The 18,353-nt window shown below is 39.0% G+C and overlaps 1 protein-coding gene across 2 annotated transcripts; it reads left to right on the top strand.

Annotated features, from left to right (window-relative positions):
• Positions 1 to 13,287: 13,287 nt before the first annotated feature.
• Positions 13,288 to 15,092, top strand: her9 (hairy-related 9). 2 transcript variants are annotated; one of them, XM_058409084.1, is made up of 4 exons: positions 13,288 to 13,601; positions 13,851 to 13,946; positions 14,058 to 14,145; positions 14,250 to 15,092. In XM_058409084.1, the coding sequence occupies exons 1-4, from the start codon at positions 13,494 to 13,496 to the stop codon at positions 14,810 to 14,812; spliced, it is 855 nt and encodes a 284-aa protein (XP_058265067.1). In that variant the 5' UTR covers positions 13,288 to 13,493; the 3' UTR covers positions 14,813 to 15,092. The 2 variants fall into 2 exon arrangements, with proteins under 2 accessions (XP_058265067.1, XP_058265066.1); XM_058409083.1 differs by having other exon boundaries at positions 13,289 to 13,601; positions 14,247 to 15,092.
• Positions 15,093 to 18,353: the final 3,261 nt, after the last annotated feature.

Here is an 18,353-nt window from a genome sequence, read left to right as displayed (position 1 = left end):
TTCCGACCGAGTGTAATTAGGAGTGGAGCCGCTACAAGGCAGAGGGCCTGCTGTGCCCAGCACTGCTGTCCTTCTCAACCCTACTATATCATTGGAGAAAAGCCTATATAAAGCTAAAGTATTTTAAAATTCTTTCTAAGGAGTACCTAGTTTGTCATGTCACACTGTCAAATACAAACACATCCATTTAGACCATAGAGTAATAAAGAAGTCTTAATAAGAAGATAAGTAGAAAATAAGAAGAAAAACACTTTAAATTAAAAGCTCCTGATTGTCACATGAACCACCATTAGAGAAAAACCGAAAACCACCTCATCCTTTAATGGCTGGCCGGAGTTTAGAGGATGATGTTCAGAGGATATCTGCTTGTTGTGAACTCTGGGTGCTGTAGGGGAAATTTAAAGTCTCGTTATTTAAAGATTATTACCCTTAATCTATTAAAGTCAGCGCGAAGTATCCATCACCCTGCAGGCTTCTTTAGGCCTTTTGAACCAGTGGGGGACTCACCAGACCTGTGATGTGCCATTGAGGAAAAAGAGCCTCCCTGGTCATGTGCTAGCTGCCTGTATTTTGGGAATGTAGCCATAAAACCATAGCTGTAACTGAAGACTTTTACTTAGTCATGATGACTGCATCAGAATGTGATATTTGGTTAATGTTCAGTGCATTGTGTGTGAGTAATGTCTTACAGCTCTTTGATGGATCATTTTGTCACCTGTGGAGCAGAGGTAGTTTGCCTAGAGGTGAATTTGACTAAAGGCTCTTTGATGGGTTTACTCAGATGGGCTCAGTCAGCAGGTTCCACCTCATTAGAATTTTCATTATAATGGGCTATAATTCGGAATATATTTATCCTTCCATATTCCCTCCCCTAACCTGGAAAACTGACAGATGGCTTTAGGTTATATGTATAAAAACTACGTTCATCATACTGAACATATCTGTATTTATCACTTATCTATGACTATTGAATATATCTCCAGCCCAGGTAAATGTCATGGATACCATCTGGAACCTTTGCAGGTTTAGTTTCAAAATGCTGCAGCTAAGATGTGGAGTTAAGGTTTACAAGTCTAATGTAAGTTGAGCTGAAGAGTCACATGGCCCAGCGGTGTGCTGTGGGGAGATCCTCACCTGAGGCCATGCTTGGCCTTCCAGCAGAGTAGTGAGCCTGAAGGCCTGTTCTCAAAGGACCATTGTCTCCACCCCGCTGTTACTTTCAACTGAAATCTGTCATCATGCAGTTAGTGAGGAGTAAGCAAAATGCAGCAGTTAGGGTCTGCTCATTAAACAGTAACTTTGTCTCAAGCTCTCTTTTTTTAGCTGAAGACACCTGTTGGGGCTTAGTTTAAAGACAGTGAGTGGGTTTTGTATGTTTTTTAATTGTGTATTTCTATAAGAAAATATATATCTAGGTAACATTATTATTATTATTATTATTATTATTATTATTATTATTATTATTATTATTATTATCATTATTATTATTATTATTATTACTACATGACATTAATGGCACCCATACAACATCCCTTGAGATGCTGTCAGATTGTCCAGTTGTTGCACACATTTTATAGACATCCTCCATGTTAGTTAAATATAGCTATAGCATAAAAGTACAGCTATAGCTAAAGCACAGACTTGGTAGTAACTAGAGAGTTTAAATAGCTATTCAGGCACATAATTGGTCTTCAATTCATGGCTATTTTCCAGCCTAATGTTCTGAAACTGGTATTATCTGGTGCTTCATTTAAACCTACAATTAATTGATACATGAAATCGACTACGGCTGGCCTTATAGGCTCAATCCCCAGTTGTGCAATTTGCAAACTGTTCTTTTAAACCAGTGAAAATGCAGTCAGCTTCTTGTTGTTCTCCATCACTGACATTCTCAGAAGACTGTGAAGAATAATAATAGACTTTACGGGCAGAATTATACAGCAAGATTTTACTGCTGTGAGATGCCTAGGGAGACTGGAGCTATCATTTTAGTTTGACTGTGTTGTCCAAAAAAGTGTAGATTTCTTTTTGCCATTTATTTCAGTTGATTTTTTATACATATATATATATATATATATATATATATATATATATATATATATATATATATATATATATATATATATATAATGCTTTATATATATTGTCAAAAAGCACATTTACTTGATTGAGATTGAGATCACAAATGATCAGAGGCAATAGTGGCATGGATTAAACATCTTGAGGCGACATGATGAAACATGAAACCGTCATTGGAACCATTCTAAAAATGACTCTCATCCACTTCTAAGTGACAACTTATAGTGGGATTTTATATCATTACAGTGTATAACTGTAAAATACTAAAGACAAACAGTACTAAGTGTGTTCATTATGAGAATTTTGTGTGCTGGGAGGTCTTACGAATACAGCACAGTGAGATTATCCACTAAATCTGTGGATATGAAACAATTCATAGCTCTCACAGCAATTCATGCATTATAGTGTCCTCTGAACTTTATGTAAGTATTTCTGTTACTTAAATTGCTCCCTTGTGGTAAAATATGATTTTTAAAAACTGATTTGTGGACAGGGCAGCATGGTGGCTTAGTGGTTAGCACTGTTGCCTCACAGCAAGAGGTTCGAATCCCGGGGTCGAACAGGCTGTGTGGAGTTTGCATGTTCTCCCCGTGCCTGCGTGGGGGTACTCCGGTCCAAAAACATGTGCATTAGGTTGATTGGTGATTCTAAATTGCCCATGAGTGTGTGTGGTTGTTCGTCTATGTATGGCCCTGCGATAGACTGGTGACCTGTCCAGGGTGTACCCCTGCCTTTCACCCTATGTGTTCTGGGATAGGCTCCAGCAGACCCCCGTGACCCTAGGAATAAACGGGTATGGACAATGTGCACAATGTGCAATGACAGGCAGAAACAATATTAATAAAGTTGTAGCTGTTTTCAACAGAGATTTTGCAAATGTAGAAAAATAAAAAGGAGCATGAGTATTTTATGAAACAATAATTGATAAGCTGAAGGGCTATAAAGCACAATATGAACAACAGTCGTAACATCAAGTAGAAACACGCACACACACACACCAAAAAATGGTAAGCCTCTTAATGAGTTAATCCCTCATGTCCTTTCATCTATAGGAGGAGTAGGTGATTCATATGAGACCACAGGGACAGTAAAGTGACAGGGCTGGTTTTGGCGAAGGCATGGAGGGACCTCGTTATGCTGCGGCTCCATGTAGCCGTGGCCAGTCAGCCGACTCCAGTCTGAAAGTGGTGTCACAACGCTGCTCATAGTCCACAGATCAAGGCCCACTAGCCTCCAGGTGGGCCCACTAATGAGCTGAGCCCCAGCTCGACTGATTCCTCCCTGGGCAGGAGGGCCAGAGGCTGGAGGACGCAGTGTCATTAGGGGTCTGGAACTGGCCATAGCCAGGAGAACTCATTTAAAGAGACAATGAAAGTGAAGTTTTTCTGACATAAAATGCAAAAGTAAATGTAGAGCTGGCAGTGGGGGTCTAACACGTCACAGTGCGTCAGCAATAAAGACAAACCCAGGCCATAAAAGCCAAGGCACAAACGACGACATGGGCTTGCTACATTGTTGTAATAATCGTTTTGTTGTTATTAATTGAATGGGCATTGAGTTGTCATTCCTTTGTTCCTCTACCTTTCTCTCTTGCTTTACAACCCTGCCATATTAACAGTGTAAATAGAGATGAAGTGAGCGTTCCCCTGAAGCTCTTCACTAGGTAGAGGGTGAGGCTGAGGGAGGGGCGGCTAATGAGTGTGTTTGTCTCTCTCGTCAAGCTCAGGCTTTTGTTCCGTTGATTTCAGATGCCCATTGATACATAGTGTTGTGTGGGATGCAAATTGTCTCTTCAGCAGTGTTTAGCCCAAAATAAGATAAGAGCCCAAGACATTGCTCTACGGACTGCCTACTTCCACTGACGTGACAAGAAAAAGTGCAGCACCAGATAGGATCTGACAGGGTTCCTGAGAAAGTAGACTGATAAAAACAATTTTGAAATTATATTATTTATATTATATTTCAGAAAAAAAACATAATCACAACATATTAAGAGAAAATTGCAAAAAAAAGAACTTTAAAAAAATCAGGAAGTTCAAACCAGGAAGTGTTTCAACATTTTGTTGCATACTTACAATAAAATATATCTAGAATTCATATTAAATCAAATTACCTTAGGATTTTTTCCGCAAACATTTATTACTCTTAAATGCATACATACATACATGCCATTAAATAACTAAAATCCTTTGAGTGAGATAAGTACCAGCATCCAGCTAGTAAATACAGGTAATCTGAGCCTCAGTGTATATAAAGCTTCTGTGGATTTACTTTTTTTTTTTTTTTTCCAAAAGCCTCACATTAAAAACACGTAAACAGGAAAGCATGGGTGCCTGAGTGTGTAGTCTTAAAGCTAGCAATGTATTACTTTGTAAAATGTGAAATGGGTCAGTCATATGTGCATCACATAAGGCAATGGTGCAAAACTCCATTCCTGGAGATAGTCCAACACAAATAACTGAATTCTCTGCTGTCCCAGCCTTAACTGTGTATCTGGACCTCTATCATGAAAACATCAAAACTAAACAGAATGCAACATTCCCTCAGAAATCCGGCAGTTTTTTCTGTTTCTCATTTGCATTACAGGATTTATTCATCCCTAAGCAAAACAGTGACATTTCTCTAAGTCTCATAAAGACTCTAGTTACTTCGTTACTGTACTTAAACCTGTTTTTTTAATGACCTTCTTTCAATTAATATTAACGAATTTTAATGATTATATATTTTTTTAAAAGAAACATCTCTATTTCCTACACATTTTCAAACATTACTTTTCTATAATCGTATATTTGTTTTCTCATCAGATAACTTAAAGGTCTGCCTTAGGGTCACATTTGTTTGAACAAATCTAAACCTTAAGAGATGACTGCTGGAATAAGACCCAGTACAATTCATTCAAAGTGGCACTTTGTATTGCGATAGCTAGAAATTAGCATATCATAAGAGTTAACATCATGCCAGCTAACATTTGAGATATTAGGAATAAAGCCGTTAGTTCGCCGAAGGTTTTCTCACATTCCTTGCTGAAAGGATTACAAATATTCAATCACTTTTTTACCTTAATTCGACTGAAATTTTTTACCAGTGAATTTAAATTGAGTGAACAAGATTTAGATTGTTAGGATGCTGAATAAGAATTTTAGCATGGGGAGATAAAGAATCTTTATCCTTTTTAAGTCCTGCATCAGTATGTTTATTTGAAACCTTCCTGTTGCAGAGGAGAGAGCAGTTCTGTTTGAGTGATTTGTCAGTGATTGGACTAACTTTGAGCAAATCTGACCCAGTGCTACCATGTGTGTCTTCCTGTTCCCAAGAGTGCTTGTTAAGAATGGGTCATGGCCATGGATTTTTTGGTTTATTTTGCAGGCTTTTCATGCGAGTAAATAGCCTTGGTTGTGCGCTGGCACAGACTGAACACGGTGGGTGTCCCGCAGTGCTGGTCAGTCAGAGAGGAACGAACTCAGCCCAGACAATGTGCTGCCTGCATAAAAGCCTCTTTGTGGATGGAGAGAGGGGTCAACTCTCTCCTCCAGCCAGCTCATAAATAGCCACATTCTCTACCTTTCTGATTTTTGCTTTGGCAAGTAAGCCCAAACAAAAGTGGAAAGACGCTTAATTATTCACAGGGAAATGCATAAAGGATTAATTTGCATTGATTTTGCGTCTCCACAAAAAGAGCCGTTTTGTGAGCTCAAGGACCGATGCGGACCGTTTTCTCCGACCAGCCAAATGGAACAAAAAGATCAATGGCAGCTTCAGCATGGCTATCAGAGAGAAGAATTCTGCAATGGGTCCTAAGCATAATGTTGGTTTTGAGCATTTAACACATTGTCCCTGCCTTTAGTTGTGTGCTTCTCGTCTGAAAAGGACGCATGTTTCAACACAATATAAAAAAAACTCCCTTATACATTTTATAATTCGATTTGTTAAGTCAAAATGGAAGGTTTCTAATTTTAATAATTTGGATTGATGATAGCATTGAAAATGCCAGCAGTGACAAATGGGTCTGTGATTTGCTTTTGAACTTGTAAAACTTTCCATTCAGATTTGTATGATTTGGTAAAAGTGATCTTTCTTATCCACAAATAAATTAATGATGCCTCTTTTCCATAACAAATTGCAACAGTTACCATTACACATTACAAACAGTATTCTGTATTCCAAATCACTTTGTGGATCAAGGCACTTTTTTGACGCTATTTTTATGCTGCACCTCTAAAAGCAACTATTCTAATTTGCATAATTACTTTTGCTTCTGACAGATATTGAGTCAATATTATTGATGATGAAAATTATAATCATTCAGGGAAAATTTGAACTTTGACATCTGATGCAGAATATAGACTAATTTTCCACAGATGGATTTTTCCCATGTTAATCAGAGGAGAATTGAAGTAGAAAACATGTCAGTGACCAAAATAAGAAAAATATCGTACTGTCTTCTTCAACATTGCTGCGTTATGAAAATGAACTTGCTGAAACAGTTCTTATTGTCCATACTTGAAGTTTTGCTGTTTTAGCTGCTTGAGCCTCTCTTTTTTTTTGTTGCTTTTCACACACGTGTGCTGGAGCTGCGGGGTGTGTGTAGGTCCATCTCGTCCCCCTGCAGCTAATATGTGCATATCTGTCAGTCTGAATTTCTTTCAGTGTGTTCATATGGAAAAAGTGTAGCAGTGCACTGCTGCTTAGAACACATCAAGTCTAAATCACTGCTGCTTCATGGTAGTGTAATTACAGGGATGGGCCCTGAGATCTGCTAACTCGCAATATCCCTATAGTGCCCCATTCAGCTAGCGTGCCACTGCCCTGTCTAGAGCGAAGCCTCTTAAACCACATGAAAAGAGCTCTTCTGTAGTTATTGTGCTTATTGTCTCTGAAAGCCTGTTATTAGTTCAGGGTATTAAATGACCGAGAGTTGCTGGTAAAAAAAACATCAGACGACTTACAGGTGTTAGATCTGTCCCTAATCTTGCTACTTTTAATATTGCATGCTTGAATGGACATAGGACCAGAAAACTAAAGTTGGGGCGGGAATGGGTTTAGTACAAACGTTTGGGAAAGCATAGTTAATCTCTATTAATTCATTATTTAAGTTGTTTTAGGAATACTTAATGCCTGGGCTGTGCCATGTTATAACTGGAAGAGTAAATCTCTCTACAGGGAATTTTGTGTGAATGCCTACAGAGGACGTATAAAAAATAATTCATAATTAAAACAAATTATAATGATCAGAATTATGATGCAGTACTCATATTACTCTTTAGGATATGACAATAACTGCAGACCAGTATTTGTGAAAAGCAACGTTGTATTAAAATAAATAAATAAATGAAAGGTTTGCTGTTGTGTCGCAAAAACAATTCGATTCCTTTACACTGTCTAGGATTGTGTTGCTCTTATATTTTTCATTACCAAACACAATTTGGATTTTGGGATTCATTTTGGTCAGAGGTCTGAAATACTTCTGTAACCCTTCTATTTTCCTTTAGTCTTTTAGAAAAGTGAGAAAAGTACTGTCTTGTTTTGTTTTGTTTTTTTATTTATTAGTTATTTACTTGTTTAATCAGCATTTTCTACCATTAGCAATCAAAGTATATAGGACATTACAAATATATATATATATATATATATATATATATATATATATATATATATATATATATATATATATATATATATTTGTAATGTCCTATATACTTTGATTGCTAATGGTAGAAAATGCTGATTAAACAAGTAAATAATCATAAATATGATCATAATAATAATCAAATATAATTACAAATTGATAATTTGATAGAAATTTGATAATAATCAAAAATAATTACAAATAAATTTGTAATGTCCTATATACATTATGTATTGTATTTTATTGTATTGTATATTTTAGGGTTTTTTTTTTTCTTTCTTCTTAGTCTTATATTTTTGTGTAAATATATGTGTATATATAATTTTATATTTTATATGTTGTATCTTGTAACTGACTAAACTGCTGTAACACAAAAATATCCCTCATGGGATCAATAAAGTCTATCTATCTATCTATCTATCTATCTATCTATCTATCTATCTATCTATCTATCTATCTATCTATCTATCTATCTATCTATCTATCTATCTTTAGTGTTATTGAGGAAAATACTTTTTTACTGCTTATATTTATATTTTAAACCTTATTACCAAGACTATAAAAACAGTAAAGACTATAAGGAATCTTGTAAATTGATTGATTTGTGGTGTAGTGTAATTAATATTATAGCTATATGGTCATTTGAAGATGACAAAGGTAACATTTTTAAGGTAAGCTTCCTACTTTGCTTTCATTAACTGTCTATCTTTAACTCAGCAATTTCTTAGTCTTTTTTGCTAATGCCAGTTTAGACTAGTTCCAATAGTTAAGATAATTGGATATGCAGCAAGTCAGGTTCTAGCTAATTGTAAACATTGGTTATTTTTACATATGTTATTTTATGATATTTAACTTTATTCATTTATTCATTAGAAAACTACATTGCATTAGTAATGTATATAACGATAATATAAAGCGGCTCAATGAAGTTTTAAGGTTTTAAGTTGAGGATTTTGGCTGGCACATTATATAGTTATATCTATATATTCACTAAGGTTTAATATCTCAGTATTTTTTTTTCATCGCTGACAATCTTTCAGTTTATGGCAATGGTAATCGTTGTGTCTGCAGGGATATTTTTTCTGTCACTGGTATCATCAGTATAGTCAAATTCACTGACATTTTTTTATTTATTTAAACAGCTTCTCATTAGCTGAAAGACCTCCTAATTTAAAATAAAAGATCCCTGGCCTTGTGATTGTTATAGTTCTGACTTACAAGCTACCATGAAGTGTCTGATGGCAGATCATTGTTTTATCATTGCATTAGCGTTGTAGTAATCTCTTGCAAACATTTATCTAGCAATCAAATTAAGGGTTCCAGTGATTTTCCGAATTCAATTTGGTGTTTTGTATTTTGCCTAATGTGCCACGTTCTTCTCTTTTACACAGACACCAGTAAGAATTGGTCGGATGTGTCAGTGCACAGCTTTAAAGCATTCGTGCGTGGCATTGCAGTGAAGTGACCCATTCCAAATAACCTATATCATTCTGGAACTAGGGTTTATAAAGGAGTCCTTTGGAATGAGGGCTCAAAAGATTTTTTTTGGGGAGGGGCATGATGAAAAGTGCCCCCACCCTCAGAAAAAAGATAAAGAAAAAGTATTTGGACATGTCACCAGGGCTTTCAAAGGAAAACAAACTGCAGCAACCAATGTGAGTTGACTTAATCTGATTAGGCTAACCTCATCAACAGCCCACTTAAAAAAAAGAGAAGAAAGCCATGAATCGGACCAAAAAGTAAGGGGTGGGGGAAGCGCTCTCTCTCTTTCGCGCTCTCTCACTCTCTGTCTGTCTCTTTCTCTGTATTACTCTCCCACTCCTTGCCCAGACTGAGAGGACCAGAGTGAATACACCATATTATAATGGACATGCTGGTCCACAGATGGCAAAATGACAACAAACCATTTGAAAAGCGAAGCAAACACAATTACTCCAAGGATTTTTTTTTTGCAGGTATAAGAACAATAGAGAAGTAATAAGATTAAAGAAGAATGAACTGAAAAGTCCATGAAATGCCACACTCTCACACACTGCCAGTGTTAACATTTAACTTTGAAGTGCTGAGGATTGAATGTAGACCCCCTGAACTCCTTGAGTAGTATATCCATATTTTAAGTAATTAATGCAGGCTCTCACCTCTGTTATGAAGCCCCCCACAGTGGAAGTAATAAATCACAGATGAAAGGTAAATAAAGCATTGAAAAGCTGGCACATAGATGTAATGGGGGTATTTTAATACAGCAGTTTATGTTAAAGAAATCCTTAGCAACAACATTTTTTAAGGTGTCTTTCCATGCCAAAGGAAAGTCTTAGATCTTTTGCCAGTGTTTCTTTCCCATGCAGCAATTAATCCTTCACAATACTTTAACATAAACATGTAACTGACCATTAAATATTAAATGAATCTGACCACATGGTCCATGTGTAATGGAATGGACATCCAAATCTGCTAATATTACACCATTTCCTGCGGGACACCAATGATGATGAAACCCGCACACTATTTTAGTGGAATAAAAATCACGGTATGTGTTTGTATTTACCAGGACTTGTGCCTGCATTTGTTAGGAACTTATGTTGTTACATAGATTTTGAATCCTGTCTATTGGCCTACATGAATTTTGAGGTAACAGTAACCAGAGACCTGTGTCTATAGTTAGAACTGTGAGTGCATTGTACAAGGGATTCATCAAGTAAACACAATTAGGTTCTGTGTGATTGGACTGCACGTAAGAAGATTGGCACAGCAACAGCTGCTAATGCAGATCTAATTGACTGCTTTCTGCATTCTGCACGGATTTGGACAGAAGCTGTGACTCATTATATATGGACAAATAAGGCAGCTTTGGCCAGAAAGGATCTTCTGAGAATGCTCTGATCCAACATATTTGCAGAGTGGACAGAGGTTAGACTACACACCCACAATGCACTGAGCCCCTTTTTCTTTTAATAAAATAACCAATACATTGTGTCATTTTGATTTCTCAGTACAGGCATAGTGCATACATACTTAATACGTGAGTATACTGACCATCTTTAGTAGATTTGACATGTTAAAGATATATTTTGTACTCTAAGCATCGTCTTTTTTTGCTCAACATCTCAGATATTTTAGCTCTAACAGCATGCAGAGCTGAAGTGCTGCATCATTTCATTCAATTCCAGTGCAAACGGGGCAAACATGAGTGGCTGTACACACAGCTGGCCTCTAAGACCTCACGGATCCTAGGCAAACAAGTTTTCAGCATGCCCCAGCAAGGCTCAGGCGGCCAGGACAAGAGGCATCACACAATAGCCAGCAAGCTCCAAAGAGCATGCTCAAGATAGACTTAATAAACTCTCATTGCCTCAGGATTTTCTTTCTTGACAGAGACAATAGTGTGGAGATCTCAGACTTAGCTAGGTTAGCTCATCAGGAATTCAAACATACAACAGTATATTAAAAAAAAAAGAAAAAAGAAAAGAAAAGTTTCCATTCATTTATGAGCATTATTTATAAAGTAAACAACCAGACTTTTAGACAGGTATTTACGTCAAGTTTTTTCTTCTTCTTCTTATTATTATTCATAAATACATTACTATACATAATTTCTTTTTAAAAGCATATTAATTGAACTTGGAAAAAAAAAACTTTTTGCAAATTTTTGCAAGTAAAAATACTGGAAATTTGTTTTACTTATTATTGTTATGTAATTGCATCCACTCGTATAGACAACAAAGATAGTGTATATTACCATACTGTTCTGATTCACACACGTCCAATTACTTGATCATGCAAATGCAGGCTATATGGCCAATAAAGCAGTCTGACCCATGTGCATGGTATAACAAGCATTTAAAAGTCTTTTGGGTTTTTTTTTTGTTTGTTTGTTTATTTAGCTCGCATGCATTCAGAAAAATGACAAGGCTGAACGGTGAAATGTGCATACGCCGTCTGCTGATATGAGTTTAAACAGGAATGTATGATCTCAACTCAGTAATTCTTCTTTTTATCATAATGCTCAAATAAATGCTTTAATATGGTTTCTTTCTTTGACAAAGGCACAACATGAATGAATTTGAAGTAGATGGGCCGCATCAATGTGCCGCCTAGTGGTTTAAAGAGGCTGATTATATTTAAGGAATGTTTACTGAGAGTCGCCGACAGATGGCGCCTGTGACTAAGGAATTATTGAATTATTGAAATTGAAATTTCACAATCCCGTAGACTTCGACAGGGGTGGTTGTATATACATATATATATATATATATATATATATATATAAACATCCAAAACATGTACTGATAACACTGATAGCATAATAAAAACGAATTTCAAACCAAAGTACATGAACACCTAATAATCAAAATTCAGAATTAATACTGAGTTTGGGTTATTATTGAAAAACAAGTTAATGAAGACATGAGCACGCAATGTACTTCAATTCTCCATTCATGATATGACATTTTTGCAAATGTAGCATGTTTGAATATTGTAATAATGTAGCATGAAAATTCTCTCAGGCTAAAAAAGCAAACCAGGCTTTCGCAAACTCCCCGAGCGCACGAACAGCAAACTCTGAGGCGGCACGTGCTCAGAGGAATCAGAAGCGCAGCGAGCAGGCGCACAGGCTCACTGGCACGCGGACAGCTGTGGAGCCCCTCCCCCGCGCGCGAGCTCTTTGGCTCCCGCTCGGTTGTAATGGTCGTCGCGTAAAGGCTGCTCCAGCCAATCAGAAGTAAGTAAGTGTGATTTGCATAAAGCGGGCGACTGCCATTGGTGTCCTGCGTGCCGCTGCGAACCGCCTCGCGTGCCTCTACAGCTGTTTCCTCCCTCAGCACAACGACTGCCGAAGTTAACTACCTGTGATTTTATCATTCATATATTTTTTTAAATGTATAAGTTACATACAAACATATATGTTTTGAGATATATATTTATAACACCTGACAGGGTTTTATATGACCAGAATCAACGTAATCAACTTTGTCTAAAAGTACTTCCCAAATAAAGTTTTCTCTGTGAAAAACAGTTGGATTGTGACTGAGTTAGAGCAATAACAGATATTCGAATCAAAGAAAACAACTTTAATGAATGGATTAAAGGAAGTAATTTACCAAAGTGTACGTTTCAATAAGGGATAATTACATGATTAACCTAAAAGGTGTCTCTTTCCTGTTCCACTTAAAGACGAATTGGCGGCTGAATTTCACAGGCTATAGTCTATATATTTTCATAAACAGGCACGCATAAAGAGTTGTATAAAGTACAGGAATGAGTAACAGGAACGAGTTACTTTATATTGTGGAAAGGTAGTCGGAATAGACGAAAAGGGGAAGCTAGAAAGCGGCCGCGGCGTTTCCCTGATTCCCCTTATCACTTCACAGTTAAGAGAGACTGCACTCGCCGCTTTGTTGTTTGTCCCTGCAGGGCTGATTGAGCAGCGCGTGACTGACAGCCCGCGGGGGTGTTGTCCAATCAGCGGTCTACCCGCGCCCAATGGGTGAGTCCGCGCGCCCATTGGCTGAGGCGAGTGTGGGAAAGAATGCAGAGAGGGTTTCACACGAACCGGGAGCACGCGAGCTATCTATAAATACCGCCGGCGTGTGGCAGAGGGAGACTCGACTCGCCTTGCGCATACTCATATGACAGCTCGACTTTTAAGTGATAGCAGCTGGGACTTGTGCTCTCTTCCCCCTTGTGACCATCACAAGAGTTCGGTCACGTTTAGCATCCCGATCCTGCTGTTTTCAACACTTCCAACGGAATATACCAACTTTGTTTTCTACGGATAAGAGTTTCAATAATGCCAGCTGATACGATGGAGAAACAGACAGCGTCTCCGATTGCTGGTGCTCCTGCAAACGGAACACACACCCCGGACAAACCAAAGAATGCCAGTGAGCATAGAAAGGTAAATCAATCGAAATACTATTAAAAAAAAAATAGTAATTGAAGAGAGTAGGTCTAGTGTGTAGTTTGTCGTTACGATACCATCCCTAATGGCGTGTATGCTAAGGGGGCCTAAGCAAACAAACAAATACTTTCTAAGTTTATTTATGTATGCATTTATATATATATATATATACATTTGTGTTTTTGCTAAGGTTTTTCTAAATTGTGTTGTCATGCAAATTTATGGTATTTTTTTTCGAATTTCCAGTCTTCAAAGCCAATCATGGAGAAACGCCGCAGAGCAAGAATCAATGAAAGCCTAGGCCAACTCAAGACACTCATTCTTGATGCTCTTAAAAAAGATGTAAGTTTCTGTTTAAAATAGCAAGTCTTATTCCTGTAAATCAATACATTGTGCATTACTCAACAATATCGTTCGAACATGCACTTATTGGTATTGTGTTTTTATCAATAGAGTTCGAGACACTCTAAATTAGAGAAGGCTGATATTCTCGAGATGACAGTGAAGCACTTGAGGAACTTGCAGCGGGTTCAGATGACTGGTAAGTTCAAAAGGCCCTCGCATATTCCCTCACCTGAAGCATTTTAATACAAGCCATGCATAGTCGTTCGACCCAACTCAAAATATCTCTTTTACCTCCAGCAGCCATGTCAACTGACAACGCCGTCCTGAGCAAATACCGCGCAGGATTCAGCGAGTGCATGAACGAGGTGACGCGCTTTCTGTCCACGTGCGAAGGCGTCAACACTGAGGTGCGCTCGCGGCTCCTGAACCACTTGTCCGGCTGTTTGGGACAGATGATGGCCTTGAATTACCCACCGGCTGCCCCAGCCCAGCATCCTCACCTAACGCAGCCTTTGAACGTGCAGCTTCCCTCCTCCGCAGTGAGCTCCAAGCTGAGCCCGTCGGATGCGGTGCCGTCCAAGGTGTTCGGGGGATTCCAGCTGGTGCCCGCCACTGACGGACAGTTCGCCTTTCTCATCCCTAACCCCGCGTTTGCCTCCGCTACGACCCCGGTCATCCCTCTCTATGCTAATGCTGGAGTTCCGGTGGCTGTCAGCGCAAGTCCCGTGCACGCGAGCTCGGCCCCTCCAGCGGTCTCCCCGGTGCAGGGCATGACCTCATTCGCCGGCGTTTCGCAAGCCGCGAGTCCGGTTGGCGTGAGCGCAGGTCCCGAGAGCAACGAGCCGGTGTGGCGGCCCTGGTAGACCTCCATGCATCATGAAGAATAAAATGTTGAGTTCCGTTTTATGGGACTGTTTAACACTTTTGTTGAACATGTTGTTCATTTTGAAATGTTACCTGTGTCCAATATTTGGATTTGTTTGATACATATGTTGTTAAATCGATAGAAAAGAACACTCAGAAGTACTTTTTATTAAATAATTTAGTTTTGTACAAAGTTTGTAAAAGATGCCAAAGTGTTACTGTCATGTTTTCATTCTGAATGTTTGATGTTGAATAAACATTTATAACAAAGCTTCTCAATGACGTTTTGAGACTTTTCACTCATTTTAATCAACCATATTTAGTCGAATAGACACATGGCTAACTTATCCGAGTTTACACCCAGTTTCATTTACATTTTATTTTAAGAGTGTGGCTGTGAGGCCTGTTACTCCAGCATAATCTACAGCCTGTTTTGGCTAAACAAAATTATAAGGGGTGTTTCAACAAAAAGGGGGTCATGTTTTTTTCCCTTTCTTTTCCGTGTTCCAAAAGGTAATTAAAAGCTTGAAAGGGGTCTCATCCTGTATGCAGCGGGATCTGTAAGAAGCCCTATTCACTGGTCGGGGAAATGCGCTTTAGGGGTTAATGTAGGTAACACATTGTCCAGCTGAAAAGAGAATATGGAGGAATCCCCTCTTCTCTTTGTGTCGTAGAATTCGCTCAATCTTTTAGCTGACCTCAGATGTGGTGTTTTCGCGCTCTTTTGGCTTCTAGGATGACTTTAAGGACAACAAAAACCTAGAGAAAGACTCCTGGCTACGTGCAAAACTGCTGGATTTATTAGGAACCAAAATAGTGTGCTGGCCTACATAACGCAGAACTGCTACAATTGTGAAAAGCTTATTATTCAATAGGATTGGAACATAGTGGTAGTTGTTATCAGAAAACACTTAATTTAAATTGGCTCTGAAATTTCTAACTGGCCTCGCGCGGGTAATAAATTTTGGCACTCGGTCGTGTGTGTTATCTCTGGCCATAAGCCTATCTTCCCCCGGCGGATGCGCTCCGGAACTTGGAGACGTGTCGCTCTGTGTGTGTGCGTGTGTGTGTGTGTGCGTGAGTGTGTGTGCGTGCGTGTGTGAAGCGCGCGTGTGTGCTGCCTCATGCTCTTCCGTCTGCAGCTCGTGTTACACCTTAGCACCCAGCTGTCATTAGAGTTCCCACTTAGCAAATCACATCACACTTCATATTACAACCAGCATAGTTATTTGTAGAAACACAACATTCCCATAGAGACCTAGTGGTAAGGCATTTTAATCTATTAGAATATTGTTATTCTAATTATAGTCAATGCGCAATTATTTTGAGGGATCGGGTGCCAGGGAGGAAGCAGAAAACGCACGTTTGTTCAAAGTCGAACGATATTTGACAGCGTGTGGGCTTCTGCCTCTGCCTGCATGTTTGAGTTAGCAGAGTGTAGAGAGGCTGCTGTGGTGCCGAGGTCGTGAGAACGGAGTGAACCGGAGAGCTCGCGGCCAGGCACAGCGCCAGTCGGTAAATCCCCTCTGGCACCGCAGGCGGGTCGCGTGGAGGTGGAGAGGCGCGAGCAAGTGTGTACGGAGCCAGTGGAGAGTCTGCCTCACACACACACACACACACACACACACGCGCGCGCGCGCGCGCTATTCCTGATTGATGGACAATTCATTCGGGGCTGTTTCTTTGCAGGCGCTAAAGACAACAGAATGCATAAAAAGCAGGCGGGAAGAGAGTGAACGCGGGAAATCTTCTGCGTTGTGATCAGTTCAATTGGATGTCCCAGGGGATGTGGCTTTGTATTGAGGGTCACAAACCTAAACTGGCCAATTCATTCAGGATGCGCTTTATGGTTTGCCTTTGAATACTCAAAGGTCGTTAACACAATTAAAAGATGTGATGTTAGGAACATTGCAAATGATCCAATTTTTTTTTATTTTTCGCAATATGAATATATGGTGGTGAGAAGAGAAGCTGAATGTTGCTTGAAGGATTTAATAGGAAATGGATAAATAAGAAGGATTAATAGGTATCCAAACCAGTGCCCTTTGTGCCACTAAATGGAATGCTGACTTAATATATGCTTTCTCTTTCAGAAAGTTTCTGAGAACCCTATTTTTACAGGCCACTTTAGCACGGAACATGTACTTAACAAAAAAAAGATGAAGTCTTTGTACAAAGCACAATGTTGTATACACAAATACACTCTCAAAAGAGCAAAAGAGACCAAACCAGTTGCTGGAAAAGTCCCGACCTATGCGTTGTCCGAGCCACATGTTAATTTTCTCATGGTGCTTTGTCTATATTTGTCCAGCCACTTTCACATTCACTGGATAGCAGGAAGTGCTTTGCATGCTTAGGTATGGAAGTTGGAGGTGGAGAAAGATGGGGGCAAGAGGTCCATGTTCCAGAAAAGCAGCAGGAATGTATGACCCTCTTTTTACACCTGCTGCTAAAGGAGCTATGTGAGACTCAGACGTTGGTCGTAAGTCAATAGATATCTGGATTTGTCTACTGCATTCTTGAGTTCTTCAGCTATACCGCACCCTCTTTGTAAAACATGGGATATTGATGATTTAGGGATGTTGGTTTAACATATTAATCCAGCTAGCACGTAATGAAGCAAGGCTAAAATATATGAACTCCAGTGATAAGTCAAAAAACAGCAGCAATAATGCTTGGATTGTGTCCTTTATATTAGCTTCCCATGTCACACTTCTCTCACACATCAAATCCATTTAAGTAGTTCATTGGCCCTTGCATCTGAAATGTTGTTTTTTATTTTGACACTGCTTTGTGGGACTGCCCTTGGTATTAATAGAAACCATCTCTGGGAGCTGGAGTGACCTACGTGCTCACAAGGGAGAAATTCATGGATACACACTCACTGCCTGCTCTGATCAGATATCACAGGCCAAGGAGCCGCTTGGCTTGGACATCCTCATCACTTGCTTTCAGGATGTATTTCTGAGGCTAGGTTTTGCTTTTCAGAATCTTCTCACATTTCAGGATACGAGCCAGATCACTTTAAGCCCTTGCAAATGGTGCAGATTCCATGAGTGAAAATACCCCCCCCTCCCCACCACACACACACACACACACTCAGACATGCTTATGCTGACAGATAGGAGCTCCCATATATTTATACTGACACCACCTTGGTGGCCTTGAAGAAATTGGCTTAAAAGCACATTTAATTTACACATTTCCTCCTCTCAGGCACATATTTAGCTGAACATCACTTATCAGCTGTTTTCACTTGATTTGTTTGCTTCAGAGAAAAGTATTGCTAAAATGCTTTGGAACATTTAAAGGTCACTCTAACCAATTGCCAAAGATGATGAAAAAAGCGATCATTTTCAGTTGGTAACCGAAACGTCAAACAGAGGGCACAATCTGTAGGCACTCATGTTATGAGTGTACAGTGATTTCCATTTGTGCAAGCTTTGTGATATCAGTCTTCTCAGTGGCATTTCCCTATTTTGCAGTACACACTGCTAAGAACTGTGCCATGAGAAACCTTAAACTAGAATAGAGCCCCGG

The sequence above is a fragment of the Hemibagrus wyckioides genome, linkage group LG15 (assembly GCF_019097595.1).
Source record: "Hemibagrus wyckioides isolate EC202008001 linkage group LG15, SWU_Hwy_1.0, whole genome shotgun sequence".
Lineage (NCBI taxonomy): Eukaryota > Metazoa > Chordata > Actinopteri > Siluriformes > Bagridae > Hemibagrus > Hemibagrus wyckioides.
The sequence above is the reverse complement of the archived record's forward strand: the minus strand, read 5'-3'. Positions and strand labels throughout refer to the sequence as shown.

Coding starts and splice junctions, on each gene's coding strand:
- her9 (XM_058409083.1), top strand. CDS start 13,494: ATGCCAGCTGATACGATGGAGAAACAGACAGCGTCTCCGATTGCTGGT. Junction 13,947..14,057: donor TTGATGCTCTTAAAAAAGAT/GTAAGTTTCTGT, acceptor TTTTATCAATAG/AGTTCGAGACACTCTAAATT. Junction 14,146..14,246: donor GCAGCGGGTTCAGATGACTG/GTAAGTTCAAAA, acceptor TTTTACCTCCAG/CAGCCATGTCAACTGACAAC.